This window comes from Ovis canadensis, chromosome 11, assembly GCF_042477335.2.
Source record: "Ovis canadensis isolate MfBH-ARS-UI-01 breed Bighorn chromosome 11, ARS-UI_OviCan_v2, whole genome shotgun sequence".
NCBI lineage: Eukaryota > Metazoa > Chordata > Mammalia > Artiodactyla > Bovidae > Ovis > Ovis canadensis.
The window spans coordinates 48,740,793-48,766,149 of NC_091255.1; the positions used below are offsets into that span (position 1 = coordinate 48,740,793).

At 50.5% G+C, this 25,357-nt stretch overlaps 1 protein-coding gene, 1 non-coding gene and 1 pseudogene across 7 annotated transcripts; 1 reads left to right on the forward strand and 2 right to left on the reverse strand.

Annotated features, from left to right (window-relative positions):
• MED24 (mediator complex subunit 24) lies at positions 1 to 25,091 on the reverse strand. 6 transcript variants are annotated; one of them, XM_069543388.1, is made up of 27 exons: positions 25,032 to 25,085; positions 24,428 to 24,616; positions 24,258 to 24,340; positions 14,368 to 14,406; positions 13,942 to 14,015; positions 13,344 to 13,576; positions 13,144 to 13,200; positions 11,585 to 11,696; positions 11,306 to 11,456; positions 10,888 to 11,001; positions 10,374 to 10,421; positions 9,684 to 9,766; positions 9,309 to 9,395; positions 8,909 to 9,020; positions 8,290 to 8,432; positions 7,739 to 7,776; positions 7,215 to 7,297; positions 6,708 to 6,886; positions 6,485 to 6,584; positions 6,000 to 6,175; positions 3,228 to 3,492; positions 2,790 to 2,971; positions 2,533 to 2,623; positions 2,132 to 2,231; positions 1,143 to 1,223; positions 725 to 873; positions 3 to 564 (listed from the first exon to the last, which is right to left on the reverse strand). In XM_069543388.1, the coding sequence occupies exons 2-27, from the start codon at positions 24,555 to 24,557 to the stop codon at positions 448 to 450; spliced, it is 3,027 nt and encodes a 1,008-aa protein (XP_069399489.1). In that variant the 5' UTR covers positions 24,558 to 24,616; positions 25,032 to 25,085; the 3' UTR covers positions 3 to 447. The 6 variants fall into 6 exon arrangements, 5 of the variants coding, with proteins under 5 accessions (XP_069399484.1, XP_069399488.1, XP_069399486.1 ...); XR_011247152.1 differs by lacking the exon at positions 13,144 to 13,200 and having other exon boundaries at positions 1 to 564; positions 1,531 to 2,231; positions 25,032 to 25,091; XM_069543383.1 differs by lacking the exon at positions 13,144 to 13,200 and having other exon boundaries at positions 1 to 564; positions 25,032 to 25,091.
• On the reverse strand, positions 7,377 to 7,480 carry LOC138415584 (small nucleolar RNA SNORD124). The gene has a single exon (XR_011247332.1). It is a non-coding gene; the product is annotated as a small nucleolar RNA SNORD124 (small nucleolar RNA).
• On the forward strand, positions 21,650 to 22,548 carry LOC138414700 (large ribosomal subunit protein eL6 pseudogene; annotated as a pseudogene).
• Positions 25,092 to 25,357: the final 266 nt, after the last annotated feature.

A 25,357-nucleotide genomic window follows, 5' to 3' on the forward strand; every position in this document is an offset into this window, starting at 1 on the left:
TATAAAGGGATCCACGAGGTCTTTATTTACAACTGAGAGGAGGCAAACACACCTCATGTAAAAAAATATATATACATATATATACACACACACACACACACACACACACCCCGCACCCATAAAGTTCCTTGGAGGTAAGTCCACTCTTGGAAGGGGGACAAGCAGGAGGGTGGGGGTGAGGCGGGGGTGTTGAAGAGCCTGCTCTGAGTTAAGAAGCAGGCTGCGCACGCACATGAGGTACTGACAGTGGGGAGAGGAAATTATGAAAGAAACTGGGAGCCGTCCTGGAGGTCAGAAGTCAGGAGCAGGGGGAACGATCTGGAAAGCGACCGGGGGAGGTTACGTCATGTGGACGTGAGCAACGATGGCTCATCGTCCTGCAAGCTCCCTTCTGAGGCGCACAGGGCTGGAACGCTCCCGCCAGCCCCCGTGGCCACCCCAGGCCCCTCAGAGGGCGGCGATGGCTTTGGCGGCCACCTGGCGGCCCAGGGGCAGGCTGAGGTCCGTGATGGCCAGAACCACCTTGGGGCTGGACATGGCCGACACCTTCACCAGTTCTGATACCTGTCAGACAGACAGCTGCTGAGCGGGGTGGTGGTGGGCGTGATGTCTGGGGGAACAAGCCCCTTCCCACTGGCCACTGGACCCTGAGCTCTCCTGAGACTTGCTGACCCGCTCTGAGCTAGAGGGGGCCGGCTGGGGCCCGCAGGGGCGGGACACTCACAGTGGTGAAGGGCATGAACTGCAGGATGCTGCCTCGGCCGCCCTGCTCCAGGCAGTCCACGCACTCTTCCATAAACCACTGCACGAACTGCGTGTGGGGGCCGGCGGTCCGAGAGCCCAGGATGGAGGAAATGAGCAGGAACAGGTTGGCTAGGAAAGAGGGGGGCAGGAGAAGAATTCCGTGAGAAGGGCTTGGGAAGCAGTCAGATTCCGGGAGAAGAAAGAAGTGCCAAGGGGGTCCCCAAAATGGGGACATCAGAAAGAGAAAGCACTTAAGAAAGCTGAGGGCGAGCCAGAGAAGGACTCGATGGGGGCCTGGGGGAGACAGGAGAGCTGGCGGCCAGGGGAGATGGGCCAGAGGTGACGAAGGGAATGAGGCAGAGGAGACGAGGCTCGGGAACCAGGGTGGGAGGCCTCACCCAGGACTCGGTTCAGTGGATCTCTCATGTTGACTGTGTGGAGCTGGGAGGCCGACAGGGAGCTGCTCATGGACCGGTCAGCTGTGGGGACAAATGAGGGAGCATAGAGGAAATGGCCTCTTGTAATCAAAACCACTGTCCCAGGGGAAGCTCTCACCCCTCAGGAGTGGAGGGCCCACCCAGAGAGGTCCTTGGGTCCAGTCACATGGGCCCCAAACACAGACACCCCCACAAGCAGATAAGAGAGAAGAACTAATGTTAGGTCAGCGCCACCAGGCACCAAGCTGCAGGCTGTACACGGGTGAAACCGATAAATCCGCACATCTCCGTTTTACAGACAAAGAAGCAGAGGCTAAGATTCGCTAAGTAATAGCCAAGAGTCACTAACCAAGTAACTAGCCAAGGGGTCTGTGCATGGCAGACCCTTCATCTTTCCTCTTCTTAAGCACACTGGTCCCCTAATCCCTCAAGGCCCCAGAGAACCTCCAGCCTCAGGAGAAACCTCTGGAAACAGGAAAAACTAAACACCACGGGAGACCCCTTGGCAGGGAGGCGTGAGGACATCTAGGGAAGCAGGTGGGGGAGGGCTGTTCTCCTGACAGGAAGAGTGGGGAGCAGTCCAGCCCCAGTCCAGGCTGCTCCAGGCCTCAGGGCCCATTTCAGGGGAAGGAAGGTCAGGGCTGAGTCAAGGGCACAGTCTGTGCCTGAGGCAGTGAACTCACTGGGGTGAGGGGTGGGGAGGGGTCAGCTGTGCACCCTGGGCTTGGCTGAGATCTGGGTAGGACAGAGCCAACCCTGAAGGAGAAAGCACAGCAACCTCTAGGGTCTCCAGGGCAGGAAACCGAGCAGCTGGAGGGGCAGACTGGGGCAAATGCCCACCACACTCCCTTGGGCCAGCCAGAGGGACGCTGGGGCCAGAGCAGAGCGCCTCTCTGCAGGCGTGAGCTCCCAGAAAGGAAGCGGCCGCCTGGCTCTGTCCACACACTCACTGGGACTCGAAAGGATATTTGCATCTTCCTCATTGGAGCTCAGCAGGCGCATCAGCTTCGAGGGCTGCATGTCGTCCAAGGGGAAGAGGCTGATGTAATCCTAGGGGGCAGAGGAGTCACGTCACCACCCCTGCACCCTGACATCTCCCAGGATGAGGGAGGCAGCTGGAGTTCAGCTGGGAATCAAGTCCCCACAGGCCGCAGGCAGTATCTCCTGGGGGGCACCTTCCCTCTCGCCACCCTCCCCCCACCCTAGGGAGAGACCCTCCCACGCAGTCACCCAATACAGTGGCCCAGGGGCAGGAGCCATGCCTGGCTGCCTGTGCCCAGGAAGGCGCCTCTTAAAAGAAAGGCTCAGCACACGTCTGTGGGCAAGGGAACAGGAAGGGGTGCCCTCCTACCTCAATGTCTTCCCGATGTCTCTTCTTTTGGCGGGAGGATGCCTGTCCCTTGTGGGAGGAGTAGGAACTCAGGGCACACCAGACGGCCAGCCTGGCAAAGGGGTCCAGGAGATGGGGGGAAAATCAAAGGGGGCTTCTGTGCCCGTTGACCAGGCCCCACCCGACAGGGCTTCCCCGCAGTCCAGCTTCCGGGCTGGGGCCCAGGCGGGGCACCCAAAACCAGGCTGGGGGACTGGAGGCTCCGCACAGAACCCTACTTGGCGAGAGCGGTGCCAGGGGGGTCCATGAGGCTGTGCCACTTGGAGGAGTCAGTGAGCAGGCCTGGCAGGATGTGGCCCAGCAGGACCAGGGTCACCTGCTGCATGTCCAGACAGAAGATGGAGTACAGCAGCTCCACCGCCCGCAGTGTGTACTCCTTCCGTGTCTCCTTCAACAGCTCCTGGGGGGGCAGGGGAGGGGGACCCAGGAGCTGAGGACCCTCAACACAGGGCAATGACATCCCACAGCTCCCCTCAGAGCCCAGGAGCGCCCCAGGTGAGGAATGGCCTCTGGAGCCCAAGGAACCTTCTTGAGCTGGGATTCGCCAGGCTGAGGGTTGGGGAGCCAGCCAGCCAGACCTAGCTCAGTCTCATCAGGCCTGTCTCTGGCAGTCTGAGGATGCCTGCTCCCACAGCCCACCCCCAGCACTCCCGTACCTTAATCAGGTTGTTGCAGAACCAGTAGACACCACCCATGTGCAGCAGGGTGTCGAAGATGTGGATGGAGCGGCTGTCCACCCATCCCTTCTCCAGCACCTTAGCAAATATGTCCGTCAGCACCTCCTTGATGGGCCGCTTGGGGGGCAGCAGGTTCCAGTAGGGCATGGTGTCCATGCCCGTGGAGGGAAACTTAATCTGCGTGGCGGTCTGCTGCAGCACGTCCGCACACATGTGCTCCAGGATGGAGCTCATGATCACCACCCTGGGGGGGGGCGGGGGAGGGCCAGTGGTACAGGTTCAACAGAGGGGGTGGGAGTCGGGGCGGAAACACCCAGGCCCCACTCCTCCCAGGATTAGGGTTACGGAACCAGGAACCAGGAAATCAGCCTCATTCTGTGCTGAGGGAGGGAGGGGACAAGAGGAAGTTGCAAACCCTGAGCAGATGTGACCCCACCAGCCCTGTGCCAGCACCGAGCCTACAGGGGGTTGGTGGGCACTTGCCTCTCGGGTCATTTCAGCAATATATTCATACTTTTTTTTCCTCTCTCAGTCTCTCCCTCCAACTTCCCCCACCCTCCAAGCCCGGGCCTGCCAATCCTCTGGCGTCAATATTGATAAATACAATCACTTCCCTCTAGGCTGTGCTCGAGGGGGGTTCCCCACCCGGCCTTGGCTTCCTCCCAAAGTAAACTGTTACTTCCAGGACAGGGGCCCAAGGGCTGCCCCACAAGACTCTTCCCGGCCCTTGGTAGCTGGGCAAATGTAAGTACATCCAGGAATTTCCTCATGACAGGAGTCTCTGATGGTGAATGCAGGCCTGGGCCTGAGAGCTAACCGTTCAGGGAACACTGCATGGCTCTGGGAAAGTCACCACGACTTTCATAGCCACTTTTCCCACCTGCAGGATGGAGCCATAGATTTCCCAGACAGCAGTTAGGGTGCTCACAATCAATTATATCAAAGAAAATAGTCCCTGATTTGTGGGAGGAGGATGAGGAAGGAGGGGAGGAACAGAGAAGGAGGCAGGGGAAAAAGACCCTCCCGATCTCATATCAGCTGTGTTTCCATTTTTTCCCTTAAAAGACATTTTGATGGCTACCTTGCGGGTCATCACTCATAACTTAATGTTTGGTGCAAGCCCACATTCATAGCAACACTAGTCACAACAGCCAAGAAGTGCAAGAAACCCATGTGTCCATCAGCTGAGGAACAGATAAGCAAAATACAACATATACATACAATGGAATATAATCCAGCCTTTAAAAAGCAAGAAGTCCTGACACATGCAACGGTGTGGTTGAACTCTGAGGAACATTACACAAAGTGAGACATGCCCGCCACCAAAAGATGAACGTGATATGATTTCACTTATATAGTAAATTCACAGAAACAGAAGCTAGGGTGGCGGTTGCCAGGTGCTTGGGGAAGGACAGAAAGGGGTGGTGTTTAATGGGTCCAGGGGCTGGGGTAAAGACAGGAAGGGGTGTTGTTGGTCCAGGTTCAGAGCTACAAGATGGAAACATTCTAGAGATGTTTCACAACAATGTGAATATACTTAACACACTACTGAACCCTACCGCTGGACCTGGTGGTACAGTGGAGAATCCACGCACCAGTATAGGGGACACAGGTTCGATCCCTGGGCTGGGGAGATTCCACATGTCTCAGAGTAAGAAAGCCTGTGTGCCACAGCTACTGAAGCCTCCAGACTCTAGGGCCTGAGAGTCACAACTGCTGAGCCCAAGCGCCCTATATAGCCCACACGCCACAACGAGCGGCCACCACGATCGGCCACCACGATGAGAAGCCCGTGTACTGCAATGAAGAGTAGTCCCAGCTCACCACAACTAGAGAAAGCCCACGTGCAGCAACAAAGGCTCAGCAGAGTCAGAAAAAAATAAAAATGAGCTGTTATCTTAAAAATGGTTAAGGTGGTAAATTTTAGATCATGTATTTTTTTACCACAATGTTTTAAAAAAGCTTACTGGATGGGTAAACAAACCCACACCCCCTGACTCAACATAGCTGAAGTTGCTAAGGAGGTCTTCCAAGTCTCTGAAAAGTCCAGGGAAGAAAAAGTCACAGAAGAGGGGGTGGGGGCAGGGTAGGGAGGGGGTGGACAGGCCCACAGCCTGTAAACACTATAGAGGGGCTCTACAGCTCCTAGACAGGGACAGAGCTGAGATAAGACTGTTCCCACCAGCAAGCATCTGGGACTCAAGCTCTCCGAAGGCAGGAATCCTGGCCGTTTGGGGTCTGGAGTTTGGCACACACACAGCAGATGCTGGATTATAAACACGGCCGGCAAGAAGACACATACAAGCACTGCTGAGTCAGTGAGTGAAGATGTGATTGAGAATGTGAGTGAGCAGGCAAGTGGCATGTCTGGGGAGGTATGAGAAGAGGGGTAACTTCCCTGGTGGTGCAGTGGTTAAGAACCCACCTGCCAGTACAGGGGACACGGGTTTGACCCCTAGTGTGGGAAGATTCCACGTGTCTTGAGCGACCAAGTCCGTGTGTGCCGCCACACAAGAAGCCACCGCAGTGAGAAACCCACACGCCACAACCAGAGAGTGGCGCCTGCCCGCCGCCGCTAGAGAAAGCCTGCGCACCGCAGTGAAGACCCCATTTATTCATTGTACGCTACATAAATAAATGACTGATTTTTCCAAAGAGGGAGAGAGAGGAGGAGGAAGAGTGGTTACTGGAGGGGCTGACTTCTCACCACAGACCTGCAGAGTTCAAGAAGGGAGGGGACGGGTCACCGACCTCTCGTTGTAGAACTGCAGCGTGTTCTCGCTGTACAGCGGCCCTGCCAGCTGGCGGATCATCTGCAGCGACTTCTCTCGCTCGTCCAGTCCCAGCATCCGCACGTGCGCCACGAGCCAGGCCACAGCGCACACTGCCAGGCTGCACACCTTCCCCTTGATATTATCTGTGATTTTCTGGGCGAGGGAAAAAGAGTGACTGGGGCCTCTCGCGCCCTCCCTGGCCATCACTTGCCCCGGCCTCCGTGAGCAACTCAGCAGAGCAGTGGGGTCTGGGGCCACGTTCAAGCCTCTTTTCACCACAAGTCTGATTTCCCCAAAGTCACCTGGTGAGAGAGGGTAGCTTAGACTATGACTACAGGGGAGGCCAATGCCCACACACGGGCTTCTGGAGGAAGGGTCGTTTTGTTTTTATGAAATGTAGCAAACTATCAAAGACTGGCTGTGCCTTAGGGAAGAGGGAAGGCTGCGGAAAAGAGGAGCTACCTGGATGGACTCGAAGGCTAGCACCCCATTCTCCCAGGCGTTGAGGATTTCCAGGATGGCCGCTGAAATGTTGAGACAGGCTTCGTGCCACTTCATCTGCCTACATGGGGATGGGGGTGGGAGAAAACATCACCACAGGGGTGGGCGGGCGTGGGCGGGGCTGAGGGAGAGGGCCCAAGCCTGCCCCCACCACCACCCCGGGGGCAGGCGCCCAGCCACTGACACGAGCTTTATCTCCGAGGAGTTGTTGAGCAGAGCCACCAGGGACTCCACTTTGGTGGAGTCGGGCCGGAAGCAAGGGTGATCGGGGTTCAGGATTTTGCCCTCCTCGGGCATGCATGTCTGCATCCAGGTCTCAAAGAAGAACACCTCCCCTCCTGTGTTCGACTCGGACAGGATCACCTGAGAAAGGAGGGGTGGGGGGCGCAGCAGCCTGGACCTCGTGTCCTGCCCACTGGTTTGGCCCTTCCCAGCCTGAAGAACTGGGGACTAACTGGTCTAAGGGAGAAAGACAGGGGCTCTGCTGCCACCTGGTGGTGCGTATGGCACTCAGGAAACGACAAGGGAGCATCTACTGACTGGGGCGCTGGCACCTGATTTTCTGCAGCCAGGAGAACTAACTGGCCTGGGACCCAGACTGGGGGCAGGGGTGAGGTGGGAAGTTATTGGTTGCTTATGTCTCCTTTATATCCACTTGGTGCCCCAATCCTGACCGCTCCCCCTCACTTACCTCTGAGCCATAGGTCTGGGCCACGTGGCACAGCATGAGGAAGGAGATGTCAAAGAGCAAGGCTCGAACCGAGGCCGCCTTGGCTGTGAAGGATGAGAAGGCTGACCCCACGGCCTCAGGCATGGGCCTGAAGGCCTTGGCTGGGTCGCCAGGGGCTCAGGAACTACCTCAAGGAAGGTCAGGGAATGAGTGGCTCCTTCAAAGCTCTGAGGCTCAGAATCCTTTTCTTGAGTTTCAGTTGGAACATCATCCCTTCCTTGGAACCAAAGACTCCTAAACCCTCCTTCCCCCGCAACACCTGACCAAATCATTATGCTGATGGAGAGACACAGACGGTGGTGTGGGAAGAATGCTTTTCCCAGCATGACCCTCTTTTGAGGCTCCCCAAAAGCTCCAATCAGTCATCCCCAGGGGAGCACACAGCCTCCCCAGGATGAGCAAAGGCATCCTCTTCCTCCCCTGTTCTCTCCCCCCACACCCCTCCTTCAGCGCCCCCGGGTCTGCAGTGTGCAGAGCTGACTTACTGCTCTCTTCGCTGCGGTGTGTCGTGAATTCGTTCAAACTGTGGAAGGAATGGAGACAGGTGGCATCTACCAGGGTGAGGGCTGAGCAGCGGCTGGGGTCGGGGGCTCTGCCCACTCGGAGGCGATCAATGGAGTCTGAATTGTGGGTTCAACTTAAAAGGAACACCACTGCTACAGAGACAAGAACTCTTTCTATTTTTAAAAGATTCCAAGCCCTAGAGAACTGCTTGCTGAATGGAGCCATGTTCTATACATCAAATTCCAGGTCAATCCAAAAGGTCAGCAGAATGTGAGAGCCCCTTATTAATAAGTGGGTATGAAAGCAGTCTCTCCCCATCACTGCTCAACACCTCGACGCCTCACCAAACACCTCCTCCGCACCAGCCTTGGCTGAAAAACAAAACACTCTTCACTTCAGAAAACCAGCCCTTCCCCAGTCTCCGGGTAGGATGCTCTGCCCTGGCATGTCTGCGGAGACCTTGCCCTTCTTCTGCCCTCTCCTCCTTCGGACATGCCTCCCAGACCCTGGTCAGGGGCTCAACCTTTCTTACTTGATGAATTTCCGGGCAAAAGACTTCAGCTTCCCAGTGGCAGCGGCAGCAGCCAGCAGCAAGTCCAGGCTCTTCCCGGACAGCATGTGGCCCAGGACGCCCAGCAGCCCCTCCGGGGACTTGGAATGGTCTGCATCCATCGTCTGGGGACGAGACAGGACACCAGTCCTGGAGAACACTGAACTTCCCAGATACAGCCTAGCCGCAGTTTCTTTCTCTGCCTGTCTCCATTCTATGGGAGACCACGACTTACAATTTACCCTACAACTGACTCCAAGCTGGAACTCTGTTCCTTGAATCCTCTGCTCTCAGATCCACCCTTCTCAATTAGACTGGGGTGAGGGCAGTGGGGTCAGTGTGAGCCAGACTGGGGTCTCTCTGCTGAGAGACTCGGCACTGTTTCCACATAAGCAAGCAAAGCACCCACCACAGCGCCAGGCTGACTGGCGATGCTCAACACACACTTGTTTCCAGGACACTTCCCTCACCTTCCCCCTTTCTCAGCTTCCAAAGAAAATAAAAGAGAGAGAGGTCTGGGGCCTGTTTACTCATCTGGCAGTAGAGGGAACCTGGAAAGAGGGAAGGGCTGACCCTGGTGGCCAGGGATGGGCGAGCTCACTTTCAGGATGTTGGTGACTGTGGGCTCCGCACGGAGGATCAGCCCGGGGTTGGGCTGGATGTTGGCATTTTCATCTGACTTCAGCTGAGGGGCGTGCTCCCGATCTGCTTTGCTGTAGCCAGGACCAGTTGGTCCAGAGAAGGTAAGAGGAACAGAGATGAATTCCTGACACATACCCTAGTCCAGTCCAGAAGCAAAGGAGGATGACAGTTAAAACCCTGACAGTGCAAAACCCTGGTCTGCAGAAATCAGCGTCTCTTGTCCCTGGCAACCCTTAGCATGGTTCCTGTCACCCACAACCAAACTCTAGACAGGAGAGAAAAGGCACCCAGCGGCCCAGGCTGGACACGAGGCAGGTGGTCAAGGGGCCCTTGGGCCAGGCCAGGGAGTTCCCACTTACCGCTTGGCCATGAGGTTGTTCATACTGGCCTCAGACAGAAGCCCCTGCTTGCTACATTCTTGCAGTAGGAAATTTGTACAGTCACAGCTGTGAGGGAAAAAGATGATGGGGGATGGGATACAACATCCCTGGGGCATGTTGCAGGGATTACTGGGTGGTGGGGGTGGGAAATGAGGCCCTGCCCGAGGAAGAACACTGTGAGCGCCTGAGGGAAGGCACAGGGGCTTGGGCATTCAGCAACCATGGAGTAGCTGCCTCCTGCCTCTGCCAAGGGGAACGAACAAGCAGACGGTCCCCTGGCACTGACGGGGAAAAAAGGGCGGGGGAGAGCCAGAACTCCTTCCAGTAAAGCCAGGTGAGCAGGGGGCCTCGTACTTGCAGCGCTGGTCGGCTTTGTCCAGCAACGGTGTGAGCTTCAGCAGGAACTCGAAAGCTGTATTGACATCCTCAGTAAAGTCCTGCCAGAGTAAAGTAAAGCCAGAAATTGCCATCTGGCTTCCAGGCCCTCCGCTCCACCCACGGCCTGCACTGTAGGCTCACAAGGACACACTGCTGGGTACAGTAGCCAACAAGTCGGCTGTGCCCACCGCTGGCTTCCAGCAACCGAACAGGAATAGTATGGGGTGTCAGTGTCCTGTACCCTGGCCCTGGGACTCCGGCCCTGGGCATCTCAGGCACCCTCGCCTCCAGAGCAGCCTGGCTGCCTTCTGTGTGTGGATGCGCAGAAGCTCAAGGACGGCCCCACCTCCAGCCCGCCTCCTTACAAGAACACACTGCTGCCCAGCTCGGGCCACACGACTCTTCCCTGGCCCTTTTCTCCAGAGCAGAACCAAGGATTCACCTGTTCCCATGCCCACTCCCCATTTCTTTTTTTTTTCTTATTTGACTGCGCCGGGTCTCACATGCAGCACGTGGGATCTTTAGTCGTGCATGCAAACTCTTAGGTACGGCATATGGGATCTAGTTCCCTGACCAGGGACTGAACCTGGGCCCCCTGCATTGGAAGTGTGGAATCTTAGCTGCTGGACAACCAGGAAGTTCCACCATCTCATTTCTGTAACTCACCTTGTCCCCATGGGAGTATTTCTTCAACTTCACCAAAACTTGTGGAATCTGGAGGGTGAGGCAGGAGAAAAACAGGAAGCTCAATCTCCTCTCTCTCTCACCCAGAACGAAAGGCACACTCCCTGAGTCCCCCTCTCTGGGTGGAGACAGGGCCGCTCCTGCCCTGGGAGTGACAGCATTCTAAGAGCCAGATCAGACATGCCGGTGCTCAGCCTCAGAGCCTGGGAGCCCCGCTTCCACGGCTCAGTGAAGAAGTGCCCTTTGTGAGAGTGGGCTCCCAGAGCTGCCCCACGCCAACCTGGCTGAGGACTGCTCTCATGGCACCTGTGTGCCAAGACACAGAAGAGGCCTGCCAAGCGGGCAGAAGAGCCTTGGGGCTTTTGGATAACGGGGGACCTGGCAAACTAGGCATGAAGCTGGAGGGGAGAAACCTGGGGCAAAGGTCCAGGGGGTTGCCGCCCCTCCTGAGAACCATCCCAACAGTGGCTCTCTGTGGCTCCCATAGCCCAGGTACCTTGAGGAAGGTGAAAGCTGTCCACTTCAGCTCCCCTGTGCCCTCAGGAGACTCAATGAGCCCCACGAAGCAGGCTTTCCAGATCTCCAGAACAAAGAGCGGGGTGGGGATATGCTGTGGGAAGAACCAAGGGTGAGGAAGAAGAGGGTGCCCATCCCACTCCAGTCTCCTGACCCTTGGGGATCCGGCAGGTCAGAGCCAGGCAGCACAGACACCTCCCTGACTCCTGAGCGAGAGCCCGGGACAGCAGGTGAGACAGCAGAGCCATTCCACCAGACAGAACCACCACAACGGGGATCCATGATCCGCCACAAAGCAGGAGAGACCCTGCGTCTCCCAGGAAAGGCCAGAAGACTCCTCCCTCCTGCTGCCACGGCCAGCCCGCGGTGGGGACAGAGAACCCACCCCGGCCCCCCACCTGCATGCGCTTCACCATCATCAGCTGCTCCACCAGCGGCTGCGTCTCGCCGGTCAAGTTCATGGTGCCCTCGAGCAGGACCACCGCGTGGACCGTGGGAAAGCCAGTCTTGTGCAGCTGCTCAGAGTGCACCGACAGCATGGTGGGGATGCTGAGGGGACAGAGTGCAGGGGGCGAGGCGGTGAGGGCAGAGGCGTGGGGGCCAGGGGCCACGTCTGCCCTCCCACCCCCGCAGCCCTCCGTCCCTCCCTTCCCCGGGGTCACCCCCAGCGCGGGTACCTCCTAATGAGCGTGCCACACTGCTCAGCCTGGCTCCGGAGCTGGGGGTTGCTGAGATTGGCCAGGATCTCTCCAAGCTTCAAGAGACAATGCTCGATGGCCGTCCAGGAGGCTGACAGAGAGAGGAAATGCGGAGGAGGATGGGAACCTGAGGAGAGGGAGAGACTGGCCCCAAACCCCACGGCCCACAGAACCGCGTGGGGAGGCTTCCCCTAAGGATGGCATGGAGGCTGGGGACCTGAGGGCAGCATGCACTGTTTCCAGAAGGGGGGGTGAGCACTAATGATGAGACCACTAGAAACGACTCCCAGAGGCCCAACTTCTAGGGGGCGCCCGCAGCTGACTTCAGAGACTAGGCACAACAGAACACAGGCAGTGAGAGAGAGAGGCCCAGCGGGCTTGCAGTCCAGCGGCCGGAACAAGCAGCTGGCCCCGAGTCACTGCAAGAGTGGGCCAGCCTTGCAAGTGGCTGCTGCTCTCCACCCCAGTCAAGCTGGAGGCCTAAAGAGCCTCTGTGTTCAGCCGCTCCCCGTCTGGGCCTTTGCTCTCGCTGGGCCCCTCCGAAAAGCCCCTCCACTCACCTCTGCCTCTCACACTCTCACTGTCCTTTAAGTCACTGTTCAAGCCCCAGCTCCTTTAACAACTTACCCAACAGTCCAACCCACTGATCTCCTACTCCTAAATGCCTGAACTCATGGTCTACACTGCAGAGTTTAGCACTTAATTGTAAGTCATTTATCCTAGTTAACACTTCCAGAGGGTCAAATGATGAATAATGACACCAACTAGCCCATTAACCTCCATGTAGCATAGTGGGGAAAAAAAGAAGAAAAAGATAAGACCTGAGAGCCAATAAAATTAAGTCAAAAATTCATTCATTTTTCAGCCAATAAACATTCAGCAAGTGCTCAAGATAGATAAGAAACCGTCCACAGAGCCCACTTTTTCATAGTGATCATCTTTCTGGACTTCTCACAGGCAATAAACCACATTTTCAGAAGTGATAAATACACGAATCCTAGAACTAGTTCTTCAACCAGGTCCTAAAGATCTATCTGGGTGTAACCCATTCCAGCACTCTCATTACAAAGAACAAGAGTTCCTTCCGTGACCCCAAGCCTCATCACCAAGACTGTGGTCTCTGGGCCCCATGTCCAGCAATACCCGTCCTCCCTCCCACCAAGTCATCTGTCTGATCCCCGGGCTCTGGAGGGTTCCAGGATTTAATATCTGCACTTGAGTTGAGAAGCAAATGGCACAACAGGCCCAACAGCAGACCGGTACTGCATTTAAAGGGATCTTTTAGGCAACACTCAAACACAAACGTCATTTGCTTTCAGAGGATGAGTACAAACACATGGAGACAAACACAAGGATGGATGGTGTGCTTGTCTTGTCCGCTCATTTTTTCCATGAATACTAGATGCTAGCCTTGCTCCCCACTAGCAGGTACGCTCGTTGAGGGCAGGGACCCTGCCACATGCTCCTTTGGTAGCCCCCCACCCCCCACCCCCAGCACCTGGCACAGTGCTGGGCATACAATAATGCTCAGTAAATACCTGTTGGTTGATTGGCTCGGGTGCCACCCTGCCCAAGTCCCTGGGATGTATGCAATGCTTATGGGGAGAAAAAAAAGGAAGTGGGATGATTTCAGATCCTCCTGGAAAAAAGTGGGATGGCATCCTGCCTCTCCCCTCTCAATTAAAGACCTGGCTATGGGAGTGATGGCGGGTGGGGCTCAAGGAACCAGGGGACATACAGGCCTCCTCCAGTTTGGCGATATGGAGCAGGGCCCGGTTCTTGGTGCTACTGAGAGTCTTCTCCAGGCGTTGCAGGCACATAGCAAGCTGCTTCTCTCCGGCCGCTGGGGTGCCGGCCTCTAGCCCCTCCCGGAGCCGCTCTGCAGAGGCCGCAGTACAGCGCAGCAGCCAGTGGAGGGCGCTGAGCAGGGCCCGGCACAGCCCGATGCACTCCTCCGCTTTGCCGTGACAGCTACCAGGAAAGGATGCAAAATCTGTCTCCGCTCCAAAGGCTGAAATCCGACCCACACCCATGTTCCCCAGAGTGCCTGGCCCTCCCTTACTAGGGAAGAGACTTGGGAAGCTAGCAAAGTCCTGGGGAAGACTGCCCTGTCGGCTTCTACTGGATAAGATTTCAAATGAGCTACTCCAAATAGAGCAGAGGCATTTTAGCCCTAAGAGAATAAGTAGAAAAAGACGGGGATGGGTGGGTGCAGAAGAGCAAGGCGGGGACAAGTGTGGGAACCCACAGAGATGGTTTGAGCCTGCGTGCCAGGAGCTTCTCCTCTACACTCAGTTAATGCTGGAAGGTTGCAAGCCCCTCGCTCCTGCCGTTACCTCAGTCGGTCACAAAACATGTCCATGATATCCAGCAAAGCCTGGACACACAGGTCCCGGGAAAAGTCATCGAACTGTGGAGAGAACAAAGGCGATGCGATGGAGTGTCCCGCTCACCCCACCTCCCCGTCTCCCACATGAGGCAGCTGGCACCTTCAGGAGCCCTGCTCATCTTTCCTCCAACCCCAAGATTCACACTCGGCATCCTTTCAGTGTTGGAAATTGGCTCCTAGTTGCCAGCCCCCACTTGCCATGATCCCCCACTCTCTCATGGAAGGCGGCCATACCAGCCAGAGGTACGCTGTGCTCATGGTCCAGGCCCAGAGGTCACATGATCAGAGCAGTCAAGGAGGTGGGCCCCCATGTGTCACCACCGTATCTCTGTCCCCTGCCCCCCATCCAGGCTGTGAGTGGCTGTGGTCGTACCTTGCTGATAGCTGTGAGAACAGAGGAGTAGGACACCATCTGGAGGGAAAGAAGAAAGATAAAGTTCAGACAACCAGTGTGTGCAATCGAGAGGAACAAACATTGACACTTAGAGTTGCTGCAGCTATCTGAAAATCTCAACCCCTTCAAGAGGCCTTCAAGCCCCAAAGACAGGCAGTAACACCAGGCATTGTGCCCATCCTTGCTTCTGTCAAATTCACTGTGACTGACAGCACCAGCATAAATGGGGGGATCATTTGGGGATTCAAAGGGGCCGTGTTTCATGCCTGCCTGCCGCTCACTGTTCACCACATAGCACAAGGTCTGATTGCTGGTGGGCAGAAGAATGGAAACACGTGAGGTCGTGATACTGCTATAACTCCAACCAAGAGTGATTTTATTTGGACAAGAACTGGAGACATACAAACTGTTCCCTCAATGAACAGGTAGCATTTACACTTTGAAATTGGTAATGGAAATTTCATTACACACACTCATTCTCTAGGATGCCTCTGGGACATCACCCAAAGCTGAAATCCTCCTCAGTGCTCTAAAGTCAAAGTGAAGTCGCTCAGTCGTGTCTGACTCTTTGCAACCCTGTGGACTGTAGCCCACCAAGCTCCCCTGTCCATGGGATTCTCCAGGCAAGAGTACTGGAGTGGGTTGCCATGTCCTTCTCCAGGGGATCTTCCCGACCCAGGGATCGAACCCAGGTCTCCCACAGTGCAGGCAGACGCTTTAACCTCTGGCTCTAAGCAATCCCCTTAGACCTGTCATGACACCATGGACACCTGATGCCCACCAAACTAGAAGCTCCTTGAGGACAGTCTGTGTGTCTTCATTCTACAGTGTCTGCAGAATGAAAGTAGAAACACACCCTCAGAGCAATATTTCCCAAAGTAGCTTCCAAAGCTGCACTGTCCAGTAGGGAAGCCACCAGCCAGCCACACTTGGCTGTTTAAATTAATTAAATAACATTACAGATGCAATTCCTTAGTCATACTAGCCTCATTCCAGGTGCTCATCAGCCACATGGGGCTAGTGGCTACTGTACTGGACAGTGCAGATATAGAACATTTTTTTTAGTATTTTTATTTATTTGGCTGCACTCGGTAGAATATTTTTATCATTGTAGAAAGTTCTATTGGCAGATGTTGCTCCAAAGGGTCCTCAAGATGTTAAGAAATTTTATACATGCACACACATACACAGAGCTTCTGTGTGATATGAGTTTGAGAAACTCTGAAATAAACATATACAAAGAGCTAGCTTTAAAGAAAAGGGTTCTTTCAGTAAAGAGCTTTCTTTATTGTAGGACTCCTCTTACCCATTAGTGTAACTTGTACACAATAAAAATCTCTAAGATCACTGGAGATGAGGCAAGCAATACTTTTCCAACTTATTTGACCAAGGTATCTCATTTAACAGAACTGCAAGGCATATTTTGCAAAATGCCACCTGAACAGTGAGCTCCCTGAGAATAGAAACGGTGTTAAATTTATGTTTCCCAAGAACTTAGCCCAAGGACTATCACAGAGTAGGTCCTCAGGAAGTTTTTATTGCTTTCGATTGACGAATTCTAGTAACTAGCATTCCAAAAAAACTTTTACCTTAACACAATTTTCTATTAGTAAAACCGACTTATCACCATTATAAGATCGGAGATGTAGTTCAAAAGAAATAATCTGGCCTGAATTAAACCAAACTTTACCAATAGCTTTTAAGTTGTTGTATTTTAAAAAAATAATTATAGCATGCTGATCAAATATGAATAAGACTACAGAAAATAGTTCCAACTCTACACTCAAAGTCAGTGGCAAAATATATCAAAATAAAAAGCAGAATACAATGATAGAAACTGTCAGGCTAATCACCTGCCTCATAGAAGAAGAGAAATTTCCAAAGATTTAAAAGAAAGCTAAGTCACCCTCAGTGACTCAGTATGGTGAATTTTACATGCTTGGCAATGCCTCCCATGTATAATTTCTCCATCACGTGAACAGGCTGCTCTCCGTTCAGACATTTTTTAACCAGTATTCTTGGATGAAGAGAAGCAAAACACACAGGAGACTTAAACACACAAATTACTGTTTAGTGCCACTCTCAGTGGGTCATGCTGTGAAGCCATAGTTGGTGTCTGACAGTGGCCAGAAAGTTGGGAGCCTGCCTGGGCAGGATGACTGTAACGTTCCAGGCGAGTGTTTGTTTATTTATAACTGATGTCCCCATAGCAAGAGCTTGGCAGTGAACTGAACCTTGCTGGATACCAACCTGAAGGGGGAGCTGGACATTCCCACTGGAAACTGACCCCAAACTACAAGAGGAAACCCCCAAATCTGTACGTTTAAGGGATGCCATCAGTTACTACCAATTTATGGTCTCCAAATTGAGAATTTTGTTCCGTAAATTTCTGCTAACAGTATCAAGAGAGCCCTGCTACTTCAGAGACCTAAAAATACTTTCCACATGGTGAACTGTTTTTCACAGCAGGACTTATAACCTATCCCAGTCCTAATATATCTACCAACACAGAAGCTCTAACCTACCACCAGCCCCCAAGGCTGGAGCCCATCTACAAGGCCCAGAGCACACCTGGCCGGCCCAGAGGGACCCTGCAGCTGCTCTCTAATCCCCTCTCTCTTCTTCATATTCAACGCCCTCAACTGCTCCTAAGTGCCCTCTACATGCAGAGATAGCACTGGACCAAAGAGCCTCTTGACTCTGAGGGGAGAATAAATCACTAATTTTGCACTGCACTTTGTAAGTCAGGGAGGTCTTTCAAATATATTTATTTCTCACTCACTGGTACTTCAGCCTCCACCCTCTCTTGCCTTTCCCATCAGTTTACATATCTCAAGATTCTTCTATTTTTACAAGAACCTCCCGCAGACCATATACTTCCAATTAACCACCACACTCTCTTCAGTCATAAGGGTTCTCTACCCTTTACCTCCCCAGCTTCTGTTCTCAATGTGACCCACTCCAATCACTTCTGTCCTTACCACCACTGCGTGACTCTCTCATTAAGCTCATCAACAAACTTGTTGTCAAACCCCATAGATACTTCTCAGTTCGGATCTCACTGACCTCTCAGCAGCATCTCACACCAGGAAACACCTCCTCATCCTTCGGCCCTCCCCTCCCTGGGTTTTTCCTTTTTTCTTTTTTTGTATTTTCTTGGCCACACTGCACAGCATGTGGGATCTCAGTTCCCCGACTAGGGATCAAACCTGCGCCCCCTGGAATGGAAGCTCAGAATCTTAACCACTGGACCCCCAGGGAGGTCCCCCTGGGCTTTTCTTAATATCACACCTTCTTGCTTTCCTTCTTCCCTCACTGGTCCCTTCTTTGCAGATTCCTATGAGGAATTATTTTCCTCTGTATGTTCCTGAAGTGTAACTGGTTCCTTAGAAATATGGCTTGGGTCACTTCTTTGTTCCCTCTGCATGCTTTCTGGGTAAATCTCATCCATGCCCATAGCTCCCATTATCACCTGCGGCGGACAACTCCTAAAAAGCCACGCCAGCATCCACCTCTCCTTCTGTGTCTCCAACACTGATGCTCAGCTGCGTACTGAGTGTCCACTCTTGGAAAACCCACACAGGCACCTTCCATGAAATTGAGGCCAGAATCAAATAAGGCATCTCCCCCCTTACCTGCAACCAAACCCTGACAGTGGTCCTGCTCTTCTCCCACTGTCTCCCTAAGATCCCATCAGCCATCTGATATCCGAATCAGAAACTAAGACGCTAGCCTTGACTTCTTCCTCTCCTGCACACCCTTCATCTAATTAATCACCAAACCCTGCCAGTACCACTTCCTAAATTGTTCCTGAATTCATCTTTTTTTTTTTTTCCCTGCTGCCACTTCTCAAGTTTAAGCCAGTATCATCTTTTACCTAAATCACTGCAACAGCAGAAATCAAGGGCTGGCAAATGACAGCTTGCAAGCTAAATCTGGTTCATCACCTTTTTTTTGGTAAATAAAGTTATGTCAGGGCACAGCCTCATCCATTTATTTATATGTCACCAGTATGTGCTTCTGAGCAATAATGATAGAACAGTGGTAACAGAGACCATACGGCCAGCTAAGCTGAAAGTATTTACTATCTGGTCCTTTACAGAAAAAAAAAGCCACACTAAACTGTCTCGCTGCCTTCTGTCTTGCCTCCCTCCAACTCATTCTTCAAACTACAACTGGAGTGATCTCTCCAAAATTAACCTACGAATTCCCCAAATCTACAAAGTCGAGGAAACTCCAATCAAAATGCAATAGGCTTTTTTAAGAATTTAACTTGATTCTAAAATCTGACTGGAAAAGAAAAATGCCTGAAAACAGCCAAGACATTTTGAAAAATAAAACAACTAAGGGAACACTTGCCTAACAAGCATCAAAAATGCTTCAAAGGTACAGTAATTAAAATAGTAAAGCAACAGTCCAAGAAAAGACAAATATGTTAATGAAATATACTAGAATGTCAAGAGATAGACTCTCAACTATCAGAGAATTTAAGATATAAAAAAGAATGGCTTATTCAATTAAAGCAGTTAAGCCAATTGTCTATCTATTCAGAAAAATAAATAAATTTGGATCTCTTCCTCATATCAGAATAAATTCTAAATGAGTTAAACGAAGTGAAGTGTTGGCAGAAAGTAAAGATTATATTTTGTTCCTTGGAGAAGGGAAGCACTTATGAAAGACAAAAGTCATAGAGAGGAAAAAAGGCAATTAAATCTGAAAACAAATACATTTTCAAAATTCTAGGGAACTCCCTGGTGGTCCAGTGGTTAGGACTCTCCACTTTCACTGCCAAGGGCCTGGGTTTAACTCCTGTTTGGGGAACTAAGATCTTGCAAGCCACATGGCACTACACTCCAGGCAAAAAATAGAAATAAAATTCTGCATGCTAAGAAAAGAAAACAAGTTTAAAAACTGATAGAAAGAAAATTTAAAACATAAATAACAGACAACAATTACAAGTTACAACATATTAAAAGACACCAAAATCAGTAAGTAAGAATTCTTGGGGTGATGAAAACGGTCTGAATTGATTGCAGTAATGGTTGCACAATTCTAAATATACTAAAAATCAGTGAACTGTACATTTTAAATGCATAAAATGTATGGTATGTGATTTATGGGCTTCCTGGGTTTCTCAGTGGTTAAGAATTTGCCTGCCAAGCAGGAGATGCAGGTTTGAACCCTGGGTCAGGAAGGTTCCCTGGAGAAGGAAATGGCAACCCACTCTAATATTCTTGCCCGTGAAATCCCATGGACTGAGGAGCCTGGTGGGCTACAGTTCATGGGATTGTAAAGAATCAAATATGACTAAAGCAACTTACCACTTACGTACACACACAAAATTGTTACTTAAAAAATAAAGAAAACAAACTAATGATAGAAAATTGGGCAAATGAAATTCATAATTCACAGAATATATACAAAGAGCCAATAAGCATTTCAAAAAATACACTCATCATCACAATCGTGGAAATACATCTTATAATATGTTGTAATTTTTTGCCTCTCTGGGGAAAAAAATGTTAAAAGATTCAACACTGGAAAAGGTGTGGAGAAATACTCTCAAGCACTGGGGAGCAGGTGTAAACTGAGAGAATCATCTTTTGAGAGCAAGTTGCAGGATCTATTATAATTTAACACATGCGCACTCTTCAAACCAGCAACTCCATTTCTGTGTATCTATTCTAGGGAAACAGTGCCAGATATGCAGAGAGGTTAAGTATAAGAACATTCAATGAAACACTGATTATAACAGTAAAAAATTTAAAACCACCACCACCTGACCTGCCTCTTGAGAAACCTATATGCAGGTCAAGAAGCAACAGCTGGAACTGGACATGGAACAACAGACTGGTTCCAAACAGGAAAAGGAGTACGTCAAGGCTGTATATTGTCACCTGCTTATTTAACTTCTATGCAGAGTACATCATGAGAAATGCTGGGCTGGAAGAAGCACCAGCTGGAATCAAGACTGCCAGGAGAAATATCAATAACCTCAGATATGCAGATGACATCACCCTTATGGCAGAAAATGAAGTGGAACTAAAAAGCCTCTTGATGAAAGTGAAAGAGGAGAGTGAAAAAGTTGGCTTAAAGCTCAACATTCAGAAAACTAAGATCATGGCATCTGGTCCCATCACTTCATGGGAAATAGATGGGGAAACAGTGGGAACAGTGTCAGACTTTATTTTTGGGGGCTCCAAAATCACTGCAAATGGTGACTGCAGCCATGAAATTAAAAGACGCTTACTCCTTGGAAGGAAAGTTATGACCAATCTAGAGAGCATATTCAAAAGCAGAGATATAACTTTGCCAACAAAGGTCCATCTAGTCAAGGCTATGGTTTTTCCAGTAGTCATGTATGGATGTGAGAGTTGGCCTGTAAAGAAAGCTGAGCGCCGAAGAATTGATGCTTTTGAACTTTGGTGTTGGAGAAGACTCTTGAAAGTCCGTTGGACTGCAAGGAGATCCAACCAGTCCATCCTAAAGGAGATCAGTCCAGGGTGTTCATTGGAAGGACTGATGCTAGAGCTGAAACTCCAATACTTTGGAAACCTCATCCGAAGAGTTGACTCCTTGGAAAAGACCCTGATGCTGGGAGGGATTGGGGGCAGGAGGAGAAGGGGACGACAGAGGATGAGATGGCTGGATGGCATCACTGACTCAATGGACATGAGTCTGAGTGAACTCCGGGAGTTGGTAATGGACAGGGAGGCCTGGCGTGCTGCGATTCACAGGGTCGCAAAGAGTCAGACACGACTGAGCGACCGAACTGAAATTAAGTATATATGGAACAGTACACAGCAGTTAAAAAGAACAAGGTAGGGACTTCCTGGTGGTCCAGTGGTCAAGAGTCTGCCTTCCAGTGAAGGAGACACAGGTTTGATCCCTGGCTGGGGAACTAAGATCCTACATGCCAAGGGGCAACTAAGCCTGGGAACCACAACTAGAGAGCCTGCAACTACTGAGTCACAGTGCTCGAGAGCCTGTGCTCTGCAACTAGAGAAGCCTGAGAGCCAAAACTAGAGAACGTCAGTGTGCCACAGTGAAGACCCAGTGCAGCCAAAAAAACACACAGTAGATGAATATGTGCTAGCATGGAAATGAGACTTGATGCCAAGGGGAAACAGGAAGCATAAGAACTACGTGCCAGATGAGGAATACTACTCAGCAAGTTTAAAAAAGGATGAACTACTGACATATACAATAACATAAAGCTCAACAACATTTATATTAAAAGAAGACAGAGCTCTTTCCCATCTTGTAAGATGGTGGGTGAAAAGGCTGAGAAGCCAGATACTAAGGAGAAAAAACCTGAAGCCAAGAAGGCTGATGCTGGCAAGAAGGCTAAAAAGGTGGAAAAGGTGAAGAAGGTTAAGAAGGGGAAGCCCCACTGCAGCCGAAATCCTGTCCTGGTCAGAGGAATTGGCAGATATTCCCGATCAGCCATGTACTCCAGAAAGGCCTTGTACAAGAGAAAATATTCAGCACCTAAATCCAAGGTCGAAAAGAAAAAGAAGGTTCGTGCTCTTGCTACTGTCACAAAACCAGTTGGTGGCGACAAGAATGGTGGTACGCGAGTGGTCAAACTTCGCAAAATGCCTAGGTATTACCCTACGGAAGATGTGCCTCGGAAACTGTTGAGTCATGGCAGAAAACCCTTCAGTAAGCATGTGAGGAAGCTGCGTGCCAGCATCACTCCTGGGACCATTCTGATCATCCTCACTGGGTGCCACAGAGGCAAGAGGGTCGTTTTCCTGAAGCAGCTGGGCAGTGGCTTGCTACTTGTGACTGGGCCTCTATCCCTCAATCGAGTTCCTCTGCGTAGAACACACCAGAAATTTGTCATTGCCACCTCCACCAAAATCGATATCAGTGGTGTGAAAATTCCGGAATATCTCACTGACACTTACTTCAAGAAGAAGCAGCTGCGTAAACCCAGACACCAGGAGGGTGAGGTCTTCGACACAGAGAGAGAGAAATACGAGATCACAGAGTAGCGCAAGGTTGACCAGAAAGCTGTGGACTCGCAAATTCTGCGAAGAATCAAAGCTGTCCCTCAGCTCCAGGGCTACCTCCGCTCTGTGTTTGCTCTCACAAATGGAATTTATCCTCACAAAGTAGTATTCTGAACTTCTTGCAAAGAACCTAATTAAATAACTTGTCATTTCAAAAAAAAAAAAAATTAAAAGAGGACAGAGCATTAAGAGTTAATACTAAACACGAGTTCATTTCTATGAAATCCAAATACAGGCAATATTAATCTATGGGTATAGAAAAAGGTGCTGAAGCTGAAACTCCAATACTTTGGCCACCTGATGCGAAGAACTGACTCATCTGAAAAGACCCTGATGCTGGGAAAGACTGAAGGTGAGAGAAGAAGGGGACGACAGAGGATGAGATGGTTGGATGGCATCACCAACTCAATGCACATGAGTTTGAGTAAATTTGGGGAGTTGATGACGGACAGGGGGGCCTGGTGTGCTGCAGTCCATGGGGTCGCAAAGAGTCAGACACGACTGAGTGAATGAACTAAACTGAACTGAATAGAAAACATTTAGTGGTTACAGGAAGATGGACTAGAAAGGGCACAAGGAAACTTTCTGGGAGAATGGAAATGGTTTATCTTATTTTGGATGTTAGCGACATAGGTATACAGTTACTAAAACTCAAGGTTAATTAAAAGGGAAAAATATTTTAATAAACCTTTCAAAATATCCACATTTATCTGAAAGGCTTATTAAAATATTCTTCCTTTTTCAAGCTAAATATCTGATGTGCAAGGCCAGATTTTATTCAGCTGAAAGAGCCTACTGCAACAACTGAATGCAGAAGCAGCTATGAGAATTCAGCTGTAATCTATTAAGCCAGAATTAAAGAGATCTGTAAAACAATACCACTTTCCTCACTCATTTTTGTTTTGGAAAATATGGTTACTTTTTCATTAAAACGTTATGTACGTTAATATACAATGGGTTTACTTTTTGTTACTTTTAAATACATAAGTATTTTTTTAATTTCTAAAGTGGTAAATATGAATAGATATAATACATATAAACAAAAGCTCTGCATGAGTCTCAATTTTTAAGAGCATAAAATGTTCTAAGGCCAAAACTGCTACTCTAGCCATTGTTATTGTTTAGTTGCTAAGTGGTGTTCCAACTCTTTCGGGACCCCATAGACTGTAGCCCGCCAGGCTCCTCTGTCCATGGGATTTCCCAGGCAACAATGTTGGAGTGGGTTGCCATTTCCCTCTCCAGAGGATCTTCCTGACCCAGGGATCGAACCGGTGTCTCTTGCTTTGGCAGGCAGATTATTTACCACTGAGCCACCAGGGAAGCCCTACCGTACTCTAGCCATATCACGTTATTTTCAATTCCTAAATGTCATGTGATGTTTGTCTCCCAACCATTGTATATTCTTTTCTCTCTGCTTTGTACACTCTCATCAATCTCCTTGGCTAATTCCCATTCAACACTCAAGTCTTGGTTTAAACATCACTTCCTCCCTGGTTGCTCAACCTGGGATTAGGTATCCCTCCCATGTACTCCCATAGTACTCTGTCCTATATCGTAATCCTATCCTGTGATTGACTGCTTATTCACATGCCTATATTACTCACGAAATACCTGTGCACTGGGACTAGACCTTGTTCACAGCTAAATCCCCAGGGCATATGTGAATATTTATTGATAGAGTAAATTAATGTAATATTCATCATAACCAATGGAGTATTATTATTTCCACAAGAAAACTGAGGCTCAGAGAAACGATGTGCTCAAACAAATTCACCTAGAAAATCTGAGCTGACAACTATATTCCAAGCCTTTCACCTTCAAACCCTGTCTGGAATAGGTAGAAGAGTTTACCTGGGAACTAATGGCATACTTCAGGTAAGACAGGATGAGAGGATTGGGGGAAGGTCCAATCATGGCCTGCTCCAGTAGTGCTTCTGCAAGGAGAATAACAAAGGAAGACTCAGTGGTACAACATTTCTGGGTTTAGCCCTCCCATCCTTCCTTCCTACTTCACTTAAGACCTGCTAGGTTGAGAATGTCCCAGGTGGCTCCTTTGGGAAAGAATTTCTTCATGTTGACTGCCCACTGGTAGTCACTCCATCGCTCCTTCCAAGCTTGCAAAATGGCTTGCTTCAGGTTCACCACCTTCATGATTTCACTCTGAGGAGACCGGGCCGGTAGCAGTCGGCCTTGAGGTTGGAGAAATCAAGCTAGAGAAAGGGAAAGGGATTCTGAAGGAAAGAACCCAGCGGGGAGATGGGGGTGGAGCGCAGACTTAGATGGAATGGAGTCGATATAGGAAGATTCAAGGGAAGTAGAACTAAAAAGGAAAAAAAAGGGGAAAGGGGCAAAACAGGGATCCTATTAGGTTATTCCCACCTGAACATTCTTTAAACAAGAGCAGTAAGAAGAGAGTGTCAAAGGGGCTTAATACAAAGAATAAATGGGCAGTAAGGGGTTAAGCCAGTTCCGGTTGCCTAAATATGCCCTTAGCTCTGGCTGCGTCCCTCGGCCATTACTACCCCAAATCCAGATTTCTCCCCCTACTTCCTCCACCCTCCCCAACCCTGAAACTATAATTCCCTATTTCCTTCCCATCCATCACCTCCCCAAATTTAAGCCTACCGGACAATCTAGTTCTAGATCCTAGGTGTCGCCATTTTGGCACTTATGAAAGAGCTAGCTTTCTATTGGCTGACAGTAACAAACATGAGCCAATAGGAAGGCAGCGAGACACCGGTCACACCACTATGTCTTCTGGGAATTGCAGTTCCTTGGACTCAGCTAGCGCGGAAGCTACGAGAAGCTAGTCAGTCGGCATTGTTTCTCTCCTTGAGGGAAAGCTGAGTAGGAGCTGAGGATCTCGAAGACTCAGGAAGCTTAGGGAGAAAGGCTCTCAAAAGGCGTACGGCAATTAAGTTTCTTCCAGTGACATCATTGTCGACCGAGCA

Coding starts and splice junctions, on each gene's coding strand:
- MED24 (XM_069543388.1), bottom strand. CDS start 24,557: ATGAAGGTGGTGAACCTGAAGCAAGCCATTTTGCAAGCTTGGAAGGAG. Junction 11,697..13,143: donor CCGAGCCAATCAACCAACAG/GTATTTACTGAG, acceptor TCTCTCTGTCAG/CCTCCTGGACGGCCATCGAG. Junction 2,972..3,227: donor TCTGCAACAACCTGATTAAG/GTACGGGAGTGC, acceptor CTGCCCCCCCAG/GAGCTGTTGAAGGAGACACG.